The 15,514-nt window shown below is 40.5% G+C and overlaps 1 protein-coding gene across 2 annotated transcripts in view; it reads right to left on the bottom strand.

The window, feature by feature from the left end:
* Positions 1-15,514, bottom strand: part of MARK3 (microtubule affinity regulating kinase 3) — a 62,673-nt gene that overhangs the window by 33,370 nt on the left and 13,789 nt on the right. For both annotated transcript variants that reach the window (XM_061998511.1, XM_061998512.1), the window contains exons 3-5: positions 10,995-11,048; positions 3,424-3,472; positions 2,715-2,780 (exon numbers count right to left, since the gene is read on the bottom strand). In XM_061998511.1, coding sequence (XP_061854495.1) covers positions 2,715-2,780; positions 3,424-3,472; positions 10,995-11,048 — 169 coding nt within the window. The remainder of the gene's footprint in view (positions 1-2,714; positions 2,781-3,423; positions 3,473-10,994; positions 11,049-15,514) is intronic.

The raw sequence follows: 15,514 nt of genomic DNA on the forward strand, positions 1-15,514 counted from the left end.
CTTTGGCAGGGGGGTTGGACTGGATGATCTCTAAAGGTCCCTTCCAACCCTACCATTCTGTGTAACTGACATAATCTGTCACACAACCATCTTATCTGTGAGATACACTGAGAAGGATTATTCCTGAACAAGCCCAATGTTTTATGGCTGTGTACAACTAAAGGAGATGATTAGTAAAGCAGGACACCTAAAGAGGTTTATTACTAAAGCAGTACTAAAGATCTGTTGTTTCTGGGTTTTTTCCCTTGAATCAATCCAGTCCTGTTACAGCACATCAATACAAACTATAACATTTGAGCTTTGAGTGCTGCCAACTGGTCAAAGAAACACTGACATGTTTGTGAGAACAAGGGAGATTTGCTTTATTAAAAGCCAATAGTCACATACATAAGAACTGCTACAAACACACACTAGCATGCAGTTGAAAGACTTGTAAAAGCTTTAGAAGTGGATCAAATATGTAAATATTCTCTGATTAGGGAAAATTGGTTTGTAGATAGCCATCTCACAAGGGAGGAGCAGAGCAACTGATGTTTATTTTTGGGAAGAAGCAACTCAACCAAATTGGAATTAAAAAAACCTCTAGAATCATCCAGCAGGAAAAGTAACAACTGAGAAACCTGAAGGAACATCAGGATTTTCCACAAAACAGCCTTACTTCCCTCTGTAGTGTCTTAATTCAGGTAACTTTTAGCTGTATTTCACAGTTGTTGTTCCAAAGAACCAACCTGAACACTTCATCATTCAGGGAAAATTACTCCAGAGAAAGAATTCTCCCCAGCTTTTGCAAAATGCTGCAGTTGTACCAAAAGTTTCTTTCATCCTGCAGCCAAAGAGTTCATATGCATCACAGGCCACCAGTGTAACCATGAATATAAAGCATGGGAAACTGGTGCCTTCAACTGAGAATAACAGCCATTCCTGTCTGGTACATGGCACATGCAAAGGGTACTGCTCACAACCATTTAGACCAGTGCAGTATGTATCTTCCCATTACCCTAAGAAACATCCCCACTGCTTTAGAAAACTGCTGGTCCTTCTTTCTCCTAGAAGCTAATCACTAGATGGCAACAGGACTTCACTTTTAAGTCTAGTACCAGCACACAACAGAGATGCCTCCAGAAACACCTGCACTAGCCAACACTTGAACAGCATTTTACCATCTTTGTTTCTGTTTAGGTAACATTTGGCTGAGCTTTTAGGGAGGTGATTTTCTCACAAAAATGGGTAGAGAGTTATTACTTGATTTAAAGTCATTTGTTAAACTTCAGGTAACCTAATGCCAAAGTCAGAATTCAATGCTGATGTTCTCTGAAAAAGAAGTCTCTGTATCACCCTCCCTAAAGAAAAGTCTCAACTATTTGAGATTCCCAGCTGCTGATGCTAAAGCGTCACATTGCCAAAATGAGTGCTATTAGGTTTTAGCCACCAAGGAGTAACTTAAGCTCTAGTATCTTAATTCTAGCTCTGGTGAAAACACCTGACATTGCATGATGTGTGCTTCTTCCTCCCCACCCCCCTGCTGCAAGTAGGAATAAATATTCATGTTCCTCCTAAAGTGGCATGAAGCTCAGCCTAACAATTCTTGACAGTACAAGGGTCTAGAACAATGATTGTGCCTCTGTACTTGGCGCTGGTGAGGCTGCACCTTCAACACTGTGTTCAGTTCTGGGGCCTCACTACAAGAGAGACACTGAGGGGAGATCGTATTGCTCTCTACAACTCCCTGGAAGGAGGTTTTCGTGAAGTGAGTGTTGGTCTCTTCTAGCAAGTAACAGATCATGAGACAATGATGGACTTCTCTGGAGCTCTTCAAAACCCACCTGGACGTGTTCCTGTGTGACCTGATCTAGGTGAGATCTGCTTTGGCAGGGGGGTTGGACTGGATGAGCTTTAAAGGTCCATTCCAACCCCTACCATTCCATGATTCTATGACAAGAGGAAATGACCTCAAGTTGTTCCAGAAGAGGTTTAGATTGGAGATTAGGAACAATTTCTTCACAGGAAGTATTACTGAGCCTTGGAACAGGCTGCCCAGATAAGTGGTGGAGTCACGATCCCTGGAGGTATTTAAAGGACATGTAACTGTGGTGGTAAAGGACACAGTTTAATGGTGGACTTGGAAGTGCTGGGTTAACAGCTGGACCCAATCTTAAAGATCTTTTCCAACCTAAATGAGTTTATGATTCTACTCTATATGTCAGATGTCATCAACATCTAAAAACCAGATGTTACAGTAGAATCATAGAATGGTAGGGGTTGGAAGGGACCTTTAGAGATCCCAGTCCAACCCTCCTGCAGAAGCAGGGTCACCTAGACCTCAACAGCTAAAGAAATACAGAAATATTTTATCTGACCATGTTTTTACCAAAGATCTTACACAAAATAGGACACCAGAGATAGGGAGCTGAATCCAATAAATTGAGATAATTGGCATTTGTGTTGGAGAGGAATATTCAATGGCCAAAGAAAGATTGCCATGAAATTTGAGTTGTGAAAACAAAGAAACTGTAAGTTGCAGGATGTTCAACAAGTTATTATTATTACACTGATCAAAAAAGTCCCAGAGACTACTACAGACTTTACTTGGTGTTTTACACTACCATGACATTAACAATTGCTGAAAATCAGAAGTAAAACTTCAAAGAAAACCACTATCTTCCCCGTACTTGGGGATTTGTTTTCATGTGTCACCACAGCAGAGAGGTACTTACCCCCACTTGCATATTCCATTATTAAATAGAGAGTTTTTTCAGTTTCAATGACTTCAAATAGCTTCACTAGAAGAGAAAGTCATTTATTAATCAGTTAACTAGTTGCAGAATATGACGTTAACCTTACAGTGAATTCTAATAACAACACAACCCCCCCAATCCTATTTGCATGAGAATCAGACTATTAATCTACAGAAGCTTCTTGTAACATCTAAATGGAAAACAACACATTTGGTCAACTTTTAAAGAACATTTTCATTATTTTTGCTTCTGTCACATGAGGAAAGCAATTGAACTCAGCAGCACTCCCAGAGATCTGAACATCAGCATATATGCTTGCCAATGAGTTAAACAATCCTGTAACAATACAATATCATTTAAATACAGCAACCTCACCAATTTCTTGACCACTTCTTGGTTTTGGTAGATTCTCATTTTTAAAGAGAGTTTGAATTCATTCAAGATCAGTATTACACTCAAAAGGAACCATATTATCAGTTTCCTACCACATGTACAAAATGATCACGACATACATTTGTTTGGCTTCTTTTCTATGAATACAGAGCTTTGAAAAGGTATTTATTACTGCTACTTTACAGTAAAATGACACCCTAGCACAGAATCACCTTTTAAACTCATTCCACAATTTCAACAGTGACAAAGTTAAAACTTCTCCAGAGTTGGAAATTAGGTAAAAGTAACAAGGTACCTATGTTTGGATGATTTAAGATCTTCATTATTCTTACTTCTCTAAAGAGCTGAAATAAACATAAAACATGAAATGAATTAATGAAATAGGTAACACTCATTCTTCCTAAAGTCTGATCATTTTTATATACTTCTTTATACATAAGGACAAATATTAGTGTTAGCATTTCAACAAAAGTCATGAAATAACCCTTCCAATAAGTGCTCAAGTGCCTGCTTCTTCTATCACTCCTCCCCAGACAAATCAACCTTCAGACACTTGACTGTCCAGTACACTGTTAAAGCCATGGAATTGCTGTGCTACAACATGAACTCACAGGGCAATCTCAGCACAAGAAGTGTGTTATGCAACTACACCAGCAAGGAGTAAGTTTTAAGGAGAAATGGAGGGGTGCAAAGCTTCTCCTCAGCCCAAGAGAACTGTTCCTGCAAGGTAACTGAGGCATAGTAGCATCTGGTCCTGGGTATGTCACCACAGCTCCAGTGACTCACTACCAGACATCCAGCCTCCAAGCCTGCTCTGCCAGTACAACACGCTGAACACGCTTATCAAAATTAACAGGGCGGAACAGGAACGGTGTTTTCCTGACCCCAGCAGAGAGAAGAAACACCATTACTTCCGGGGCACAGCCTCAAAGGGATGAGCCTCCTCCCACCCTCCTCATCATCCACCTTCCCACGCAACAGGGTTCTACCCCTTCCTTTCATACAACACTGCTCTGACTGATGCACAAGGTCCACGAATAAATTTAACACAAATATCTCAGCAACTCTCCCAAGTAAAACCACCCCATCTCTGAAGTTTTCTGTTGCAGCTCCCTTGTCCACCCCAGCACATCTGCTTTGTCAGGATGGGTGGTGAGGGAGTACAACTGCCCATTTCAAACTGCACTGTGATGTTACATCAACAGTGCTGCATCCAGAGAGCACATATTGATTATGAGGATCTTGTGTGTAGTGTGTCACAGAATCTCATGGGTTGGAAGGGACCTGGAAAGCTCATCCAGTGCAACCTCCCTGCCAGAGTAGGTCACACAGGAACTCATCCAGGTGAGTTTGGAATATCTCCAGAGGAGGAGATTCCACAACCCATCTGGGCAGCCCCTTCCAGTGCTCCCTCATCTCAACAGGGAAGTAGTTTTTCCTTGTGTTTCTTTGGAACCTCTTCTGTTCCAGCTTGTGCCCATTGCCCCTGGTCCTGTCATTGGCCATCACTGAGCACAGCCTAGCTCCAGCCTCCTCACACCCACTCTTTATGTATTTGTAAACATGAATAAGGTCACCCCTCAGCCTCCTTCAAGCTCAAGAGCCCCAGCTCCCTCAGCCTTTCATCAGAAGGGAGATGCTCCACTCCATCACCTCTGTGGCCCTGTGCCAAACTCTGCCCCAGCACTGATACCCATGTGAAGAAGAGTTTTGCTCGGGTAGATTTTCCCAAGAGTTCAACTTTGCCTGTCACAGAGAGTAAACTCTGTCCTCCTGCAAGTGGACAATAACATGGGAATGATATTTAAAAAAGCAAAAACAAAAGCAAAGTCTATTACCAATCATTATCAGTGCTGTACACTCTCCTGATGCACACAAATCTGTGTTAACACTGACAATGCCACGTGGATTGTTACTGTAATATGAAATATTGCTTTTAATGAAGTTGGTTAATAGCAGATGAAGTAAAAGTAGTCTTGCTGCTTCTCCCAGAAAAGACCCAAGATAAAAAAATTACTAAACTCCCCTTCTGGTGTGCAAATCCTATTGTGTTCAGAAAACTCAAAGAATTCTCTTTAGGCAGCATGTCAGGTGTGCTGCTGTTCTCTCTCTGCAGTTTCCCCCATGCCAGGCCACAATTCCAGAGGCTTGATGCTTCAAAAAGCAGGAGAAATCAAGAGGTTCTCTTATAAACCTAACACCAAGTCCCACAGGAATCTCAGTAACGTAACACATAATATTTAACTTAAGGTAGAGAGACTGAAGCGGAACAAAAAAGTCCACAGCTCCACAGGAATGCAGACATGGGAGAAAAGAGTTTTGTAAATAAGAGATAACAGCACTTTTATTAACAGTAAGGAAGGAAAAAGTGCTGCTGCAAGATCTGCCTCAGGTCAGATTGCAGATAAAGTGGAGAGATTTCATATGTCTATATGTATTACTAACAACTCCAAGTAGGTGGACTTGGTCAATAAAAGCTAAAACATGAAACCTAGGTAACAACGAACCAAAGAGTCAACAAAACAGAATCCTTGTGCCTTTTGTCTTTAAGAGAAAACTGGGGAGGGGATTTAAACAAAACAGCAAATCACAGCTTTGAGACCAGCTGTTCCAAACATTCTCTTCTTTCTTCTGTTTCTATAAAGGCTAACATCTGGGGGGCAATCCTCATTGTACTGCCCACAAACCTGCTCCCTGTGGCAGCCATGGCTGTGCATGACAAACACCTGAACACAGAGTAAACCAAACAGTTTGTCAAATGTTTTTAATTATCTTTTTATTATCCCAATGTCCAGGCCTAATGCTTCACCAGATGACAAACTGCTTAAATGCAATCAGGATTGATTGATCAAGTACATTTTTGGCCATGCAAAACAAGAGTTTCAAGAACTACCCCTGCATGCTTTCTTTTTCCCCAGAGGGGTAGCAAAATTGCCTTTGTTTTTTTAAACAAGAACCTCATTATGGTATTTCCAGAGGTTTTTCATATCTAATTAGACAAGGCAGACTACTGCACCATCTCCCATCACCAGGAATTTAAAAGCACTTGAATCTACAGCTGTTTTGTTTCTTAATTCAGTTCAGCTGAACTAGTGCATAATACATCCTGAATACTCCATTAATGCCTTTAAACACAGTTTGTATCACTGAAAGCCTCTGGTCAGCTTTCAAAGTTTGGAAGACACTTTGCCTAACTCGCTCTCATTGATTGCTGATACCTTCCACCCTCAATACTCTATAGATAAATCTATTGGGTCACACTCTCATCAAGGGCAACTCAGCTACAGCACAGATGAAGACCTTGGCTGTTGATTCAGCCAACAGACTATTTATCAGCACCTTACCCACCTACAAAAGCCAAAGATATGCTCAAAAGATTAAGTGTGGGACTGTAGGGAGACCTAATTGGTGTCACTAAATAGGAACACTCAATCAAGGGCAATATGGAATAACACAGTAAAAGTGAGGCTACAGTTCAGCATATCATTATGCACATGAATAGATTCATTATTTTTCTTTAATGAAGTATGCTGACTTGGCTGGAGCTAGCTACTTCCTCCATTGTACACTCTGATGGTCTAATATGATAAAGTTGGGCTCATACCACATTTTGGGCAGCTCTAAATATAACACTGGTCTACAACATGACTACTCTGTGTTACTAACCTGAATGAAGCGTGTCAAAAAGTAGCTTCTACATGGGCCATTTGTTGAAGTGCATCACTATTTTGTCTCAGAGGAAATTGAAAGTAAAAATACTTGAGCACAGGTACAGTCACCATCAAATTCTTTATCATAATTTTAGTTAGATAAGTACACTTCAGCTTGTGCTCCCCTAGTCAGCTGAAACGTTATGTATGGCATTTTGATGCAGATAGCAACTTCCACCTGGATACCTGCAAATGCTTAACTTGTTATTATGCATTACAGCCCATTTCTGACAGTAAAACACCACACAATGTTCACACAGTATGCTGAAAAAAGGTTTCACTCTTTTCTGCTGGAAAGGATTAAATTTCCCCCACAGTATTATGTGCATCAACTTCTAGCAAATGGAGCAGTAACTACCATCAACCAGTAAAATTCACTGCAAACAGCCAGGTATGATAAAGGTTCACGCATCTGAGGTTCTCTGCCACAGGAATGCAGGAGAAAGGGTAACATCACAAGACAGAATGTGAAGGTTCTCAATACAGAAAACATTGTTCTTAGTTTTAGGAACTTCCTTGTCATAATGAGACCATAAATGCAGACAAACTGAAAACTCTACTTATCAGTTTAATTTCTAATACCGAGATTAAAAACTATTCTCAACTTGTTGAACAGCTCATTTTTTGTCAACAGGAGCTCTACAAATATTTCCAGGCAAAGACAAACATCCTTAGTCTGCCAAACAAATGGCTTTCAGCTTTGTTGTGGTCTGCTCCTTTGTAAGCCATGTTAGATACGGGGAATGAATTACATTTAATTAATGCTGCGAGACCAGTAAAAAAAAAAGGGGCCAACAAACCAGCAGAGGAAGCACAGACAAGTACTAGGCAATAATCTTGATTCAATTTTACTTGAACTTTATTGTGCTGACACATCAAACCAACTAGGGAGTGGAAGGAAAGCAGGGCTCATCTTTTAAGCCAACTCTCTTTGAACACGGGAAAAGACAGATTAGAATTGTTCCTGCATTAGCTATCGCAAGAGTTTCACTAACAAATTATACCAAAAATAACAAGTTTGCTAAAAAGCAAGCCAGTATACTTGTCAGATGCAGAGCACCAACATATCCTAGCCTCCTTCCCTGCAAAAGCAGGGGGCTTTTCATGAGATGTCCCAAGCCTGACCTGGGTATTAGGCTCCTCCTGTAACTGCTCAATGGAAAATGCCCTACATATAATTAAGAGCCTCAAGCAGGAAGCCTTTACACAATACAAGTTTGCCTCAAACAAACCACAACTTGAAAAGAAGAAAAAACACCAACCCACTTATGATAAACAAAAAAAAAGCCTGAGCATTTTCAATTCCCATTCTTTCCTGGGAGTTTTTAAAACAGTGATTGACTCATGGTCAGGATGGACATGGTCCAGGTTAAAATGGATGTTTAAGAACTCTAAAAAGCTTTAACAAAGAAAAAATAGTGCAAACAAGTGGTGAAGCATCTGCACATAATGAACAAAAATAGCTGGCTGAGGAGCCAAGTTCTAAAAAAAGGAAAATGAGAAGTGATTTAATGCTATTACATGGCTTGGTAAAAAAACCCTTTTGTATATAATGGCATTGGTAATTCAAAAGGGAAAAAAAACCACTAACAAGATTTTTTTTTGTCTAGGAGGAAATGAACTACTGTAGCATCAGCACTTGTTTCCAGTGAGACCTTCACTGGAACTCGGTACACAAGCACATTTGTGGAGCACAGTGATTATGACTAACACCACCAGCATGGGAAAAAAGCTTTAAGAATTCCCTCTCTTTCAAAGCAGGGAAGTACACTTACAGTTTCCTCTTCACTAAACAAGAGCAGCAGAGTAGCTAATAAGTCCTAAAACAACAGTTAAGAGTAGCTGCATGTGGCTACCACAAACTTCCTCAGCAGCAGACAAGAAACTTGACTCCTCTGAAGAGCTGTGCTGCTGAACGCTGCGCTGTCAGGACTGCAGCCGCCCCGAGCTCAGCGCGAGGGCATACCAAGAATTACTGCTCCAGAAAGCAAAGCCAGTCCTGAACAAGGTTAACTTCTTTCTGGCAGCTCAAGTATCGATGTAGAGGAGGCAATACAAAGAAATCACACTTGGCAGCCTTAATCACCCTTTCTTTCCCCACCTAAGGATGACTAGGGTATGCAGCTACACCGCAGCTGAGACACTCCACCACACCCTCCTCTCTGCACGGCCCTTCCCTTCCCACCATACCTCAAATATTTTATCGCTCTGTGCAGAAGTGCCAGATCAGAAGCACTTCCATCTCTGCTCCCCCTGCCATCTACGACTCGCGTGCACAGTTGGCTTCAGACACCAAGACTCCGGCACTGCTGACAGCACTGGGGGAACAGGAGCAAGGGCTTGCAAAATCAACGCCTTTACAAAGCAAAATTGGCAATTGATGTTGTGCATTCACTCTGCTTATTATAACAAGCAGGCATTTCATTTTGACAACATTCATTTCCATTTTTTAATTGAGAACACTGATGGATCTGGCTTTTTTTTCCTCTGCTCACAATATTAAGAGGGCAGAGCACATTAGTAATCTCCCCGCCCGGATCTACTCTGCTACTGTTCCTCCAGACTCCAGGTTAAGGAATCCAGTGGTAAACAAGACCAATTAACAAATGTCAAAAAGGTGATTTGATAAACTGTAAGTAAAAATGAAATTACAAGTGAGATGCAAACGAGATGGGACACTGAGCAGACTGAAATGCAGGAATCAAAGAGCCCAACAAGCATACTTCCAGCTTGTGGCCTTGACAATTCAACACCTGTGACTTGTAAAAGGTTTGCTTTGTACCTGAATATGAATATTGTGCCCCAATCACAAGACAGCACCATTTGACAGATAAAGATTTTATGGTTTTGGCTGAAAACACAACCTCTCTACCTTTCTCTGACCATTCTTCCTGTGCCTGGACCCCTTCCCTTCATATCACACAGCTTTTATTTCTCTTCCAAGCGCTTCAAGCACTTAACAGTATTTTCAGGTATTCCTGAAAACTACATTGCAAAGATCTGCTACACAAATCAACTTTATCTAATCCATCATATTACCTAATTTTCATTTCATTTCCTCTCTGCTTACTCAATAATTACCAGTCACCTCAGGGATTGAACTAAAACAAGAAAAGTCTGAGAAAACTGGAACCACATTATCTACTTTTATACCCAGCCTACAGAGTCAGAAGCAAGTTGCGACCTGTTCCAAAGAGAGAGTTTTTCTTCTAATGGTTCCTCTTTGCCTCTTAACCCATCTGCACAATTTCAGAACCTGTGTGTTTTTCCAATTTACTTTTGCACCATTAATTCTGATAAAAACCGCCTTGTCACACAGCCTTTGTAGTATTTGCAGAAAACCTCCACGCGTGTAATTCTCCACTTTACTCTGGTAACACCGTTTCATTTTGTTTGCAGGTATGTTCTGGGTATTCTCTCAAACAGGAATACTGCAAGGAACTTTTTAATCAAAGTACTCTAAAGTAAACAAAAAGCCTTTGACTGCAGCACTTAAAAGGACAGAGTTGGAAAAGTCCTAGGTAAAAGTGACATTTAAATGTACTTCCTGCAGGCACTCCAAAGCAGACTGGCTTGCTTGATCAAAGAGTAGGATTTATCACTACTTACTAAAATAGATAAGGGAATACAACTGTAACAGCACATGAAACATTTGAGGCTAGAGGGAAGAAACCAGGATAGCCATGCCCCAATTTGTTCCATAAAACTGCATCACCTTTGCTACTGCAAGCTACATGGAAGGCACAGATACTGCTTGGTCTTCAGTCCAGAGGCAATTTTTTCAAGGCCAGTTTAAGAGCAGAGAACATAAGCTTTGTATTTCTAAGTTTAACAAAGTGACCGGCACGAAGGAACCATTCGGGCATGACACCAAACCACGAACCTCCTCTCTACAGAGTTAGCTATGCTTGGGAGAGAAAGGAAGTGGCTAATACCACTGTTTTCTCAGTTTACAGCTCTGTACGAGTTCATCTTGAACAACTGCAGGGTTGTCAAAAATATCTGTTACAAAACTAGTTATTAAAGACAGTAGTCTGATATGTGCAATGTATGCAATGCATCTGATTCTCCAGCACAGGCGACTGGGGCTAAGGGAAGGACATGGTGAAATTAAACAAGTTACAGAACAGATGGAAGATTAAATGTAAAAACCTACCTTTTGGAGACTAGTTGGGTTCAACTGTGTTTTGTCAATTATTTTAATGGCAACCTAAAGGAAGAGTTCATAATCAGTATTTTCCATAGGAACAATGCAGCATTATTACAAGATGGTCAAAATCCAGTAGCAGAAAACACAAAAACTACACAAAATTCACTCAAATTTATCTGGCAAATTATCTACTTGTATTTAAAACCATTTGGAATTAGTAGCTAAAGTGTAACTTCCTTCTAACACAACAAACTAAACAGGAGAGTGGAAAAATCCCATGTATTTGAAGTGTATGAAGCTTAGAAGCTCACTTAGTCTTTCGCTTGTCATTAAGGCCATCACACCTATTACAGTGGAAGTTCCAACAGCAGACAGCGTCTCAATGGAGAGCACTGTGCCGACAGACATTATTTGACACAGTATAATTACACAGTACTGACTGGGCACTGGCAGTTTGTGAAGATGACTCTAAAAGCAGAGATTTCAGAGCAAATTGAAAGCGGTTCCACACAGATTTTGCAAGAACTAAGTTTACCTTTGGAAATTCACTGAATATTTGTATCAATGTGCTCCCTGACGGATGTGAAAAGAACTATCGCTTGTGCATCAACAAAAATACACTGGCTGTTGTACAACAATTTGAGCAACGTCACTCCTTTACTGGTTCTCATCTTTTCAGTAAATACTGCACAGAAACAGTCAGTAATTAAAATTTCACAAAATAATCTAAAGAGAAATTCAGTGGCACAGTAGCCAGTCAGAACCTGAAGATCTGAGGGAATGAACAGGCAACAGAGAAGACTTTCAGTGCAATGCAGTTTGGGTAGAGGATGAGCAGAACAGGAATCTTTCTAGAATTACATGCCAATTGGTATTTTTCCTTTCTAAATTAGAGACTAAACATAACAGAAGAAACTCTACAGAAGCCAAGAAGATGGTGCCTCTCAAAAAGGCAAGATGCTGCAACCCAGTTGATTATAACATTTCACTGGTGCAAAGCAAGGGCTTTCAATTCCCCTTGCAGTTTTGGCTCACTTTGTGCTATCTTTGTCATCTCATTAACTTGAGGTTTGCAACATATGGAATAAAGAATATCTTACATCAAAGCAAATTTAAATCCCTACATTCAAGTGCAAAAACACATGGATGGATCATCTTGATGCAGAGGGTAAGAGGGGAACACAGTGTTCGACACTTGGGTGCATCACAGAATTATATGGTGGCTATGGTGTTTTCTGAAACTGAGACTCAAGATTTATTTTGAGCCTTTGTAGATGTGAGATAGGACAAGATGTCACTGAGAAGTCATCTAAGAATACTTTTGCTTTGGAGAGTATTTTCTTCTAAGGTATGCTACTGAAAGGAAAGATCGCTATTTCCCGAGGCAAAATTCCATTGCAAAACCTTGTGAAATCGCTTCAAAAAATCCAAACAAGAGACAGACACATTAAGCAATAGGTATTTTTATATGAGCAGTTGTGTATGAAACCAAGAAAGACTTATCTCTACCTGCCTGTTCAATTATACTCACTTCCTGCACTCTCTTACAAATCCATTCTGGATGTAGAGTGACCACTGCCTTTGTCAACAGCACATGTTACTTAAAAGTCACCTGTTGTCCCTAGACTACCTATACTCCAGCAGACAGTTGGTTGCCTGGTAAGTAAATTCCACTCAGGAAAAAGATTATTTCTGTTCTGAGCTGTACCCTTCCGGTCAATCTGTGAAAGACTTGCTTCAACCCGTGAAGTTTAAAGGCATTTGGTTCCTACAAAACACAGCTCCCCTCTCTCACTGTGCATTGATGCCGTGGGATCAGAGACTGCCAAACAGCTTCAGCCCTGGAGATACAGGGAAGGTACACACCTCAGTTTCTGAAAGGCAGGCCTGTTCAGGGCACTAATTATAGCCTCAGCAGCAGGATGAATTTAGCAAATTCCTATCCAAGTGAACACAGAGTACAATGTGTTAACACTGACTTTGAGAGCTTGAACTCATCAACAGAACAGGGAGCAATTTCAGGTGCCTTGATAAGGTCTCTAAATCACAGGCAAAGGGAACCTGCTCTCAAGAATAGTTCTGATGAGCCTGAGAAAGAAAATCCTCCAATTTACTATACAGAGTTAATAAAGCATCGAATTGTATTCCAAGGGTGAAATTTTGCTCTCTGTACACAAAGTGAATCTGGAACAGTTTCAAGTACTGTATGCTATGGCCAATGCTGGAGGCAGATTTGCTGTCACCACTGACAGTAACATGACTTGAACCATTCCTCCTACATGACTTCAATGAAGGAGTTAAAGCAATCAGGAGTTGACACATTGAGCCAGCTGGCCAAACTGCTACTATTCAGAATGTTTTCTCCCTCTTAAATTTCACTTTTTCCAAGGGAAGAATAGAAAGAAGATGACAGATTCCTTGGAGTCAGACTTGGATCCTGAAAGAATCCTGTCTCACTAGGAAACTTCAACTTCCCAGCTATTAACTGAACATATGCCTTAAGTGAACAGAAGGATCCATATATTTTTGGCTGTGATCCCAATCACCTCAGAAACAGCAAAAGGTAGTCTTCTCTCGATTTTGGCAAGCGTGGAAAACTTGTCAAGAGGAAACAACCTTTGATAAATTACAAGAGAAAATACATGGCATTAAGTCAAAGAATTAACAAAAGCAGGTTTACAATGAAGATTCTTGGTTTCAAAAGGGCAAACAGACTACAAATAATACTCTCCTAAGACAGAGGATCTCCAAGAAGCATGTTTCCAAACTTGAGCTCTGGTGCAGGGAAGCTAACTCTCCCTTCACGCTTTTGCTGTGAGGAGGCAGCCACATACTCAATGGCAGGACAATTCAACCTCTTCAAGTTGAGCTGATGTTCTGGTCACTCCCCAAAGGACTAAACGTTTCTGTAATTTGAGATTGGCATCTCAACATATATCCTACACACATAGTAAAGATGGAAAAGAAAGTGTGTCCTGGAATTTAACTCGACTCAAAACCACGAAAGCTGTATCTCAAGCAACAAAAAAATTCAAAGGGAAAGATTCCACATATAAGGAGATGACCAACTACCCTAGAAGAATGCTTGAACAAACATATACTCCTCCCAAGTAGTGACAGAAAAGTGCTGATCTGTTGCATGATTTAGAAGTTAATCAGCAGAGAGACACGAAGAAGGAATTGCCATAAAGTGAAACTGAACCAGACACTTAGAAGAACATTAAGAACAGCCACATAGATAACAAGTGGAAGATAAGTAGGGATCAAACACAGCAAGGATACAGCAGGGACAAAAACTCATTTAAGTATGACTCCCAAAACTAAGCCTTTAATTTGAGGGTTTGGTACTTAAGATGGAAAAAAGAATAGGAACAAAGACAGGACAGCCAGCAGGAACGAGTGTGTAAAGCAGGAAATCACGAATCCAGGAAGATGAGTGCTGTCTGGCTGAGGCCAGACTGAGAACATTATCCTGGAATTCTTGAGTGGCAGGATTAGATTTAAAAAAAAGAAAGGAAAAATAAAAGCACCTTCTTGTGGCACAGATTTCTAACATCTATCAGAGCAAAACAGTAGCACAGGTTTGGAAATTATCAGACTTTTTTTCCCCCACCTATTAGACCCAGTTACCCCAAAATACTTGAGCTCAAAACTTGCAAGGAAAAAAACTAGGGAAAGAGAAGGTTTAAATGAAACAGTTTCCTACAGTTAATTGTGCCTTATGGAAACACAAAAGATATGACTATCTGAACTACGGTAAAGCCTCATCTAGGAGGATGCACATAAATTATTGAACTAGATAAGCTGAAATGTGCAAAGAGCTTTTTTAATTAAAAAAGAGATAGCAGGTTGGAAATAAATAAGAGTTTGTCAAGGACAAGGCTTGAGATCAATCCTGTTTAATATCTGTATCAGCGGCCTTGACACAGGAAGTCAAACCATAATGATTAAGTCTGTTGAAGGAGTTAAGAGGAGTTAAGTTCCATCAAATGCAACAGAAAACTGATATAAGCAACCTTGGAGATGAATTTAGCAAAGAAAGCGGACTCAACAAAGTGCAAGGTGCTGCTGCTGATCACTACCAAAAAACATCACTGCGACAGCCATGGAAAAGCTTATCACAATCCAAAGGCTGATCAGATAAGTATTTCTATAAGGGCAAGGGCAAATTAATGACACTGGGGAAATTTATCCACGATACTGTGAACAACTGTGGTCACACATCTGAAATACGTAATTATTAGCAATGCTGTGCACCTCACCTAGCAAGAAGAGGAGCTTTTACTCAGGATAGTACAGCTGATCATCATAACTGTCAGCCCAAAGAAACCAAAACTCCCTCCCCTACAATTCTTGCAAAGTGATGTCTCCTCTGTTCCTCATAGTGGTACTGGAGTCCATATTCACTCAGAAAGACATTCCCTTAAAGCAATGCAGTCAGCCACACAGCTTCCTTTGAAAGTCCTTGCCAGAATCAGCAAACATTTACCTCATTAGACAGGTTTGGCAAGAAAAGGTCAACGAGG

This window comes from Colius striatus, chromosome 6 (assembly GCF_028858725.1).
Source record: "Colius striatus isolate bColStr4 chromosome 6, bColStr4.1.hap1, whole genome shotgun sequence".
NCBI classification, from domain to species: Eukaryota; Metazoa; Chordata; class Aves; order Coliiformes; family Coliidae; genus Colius; species Colius striatus.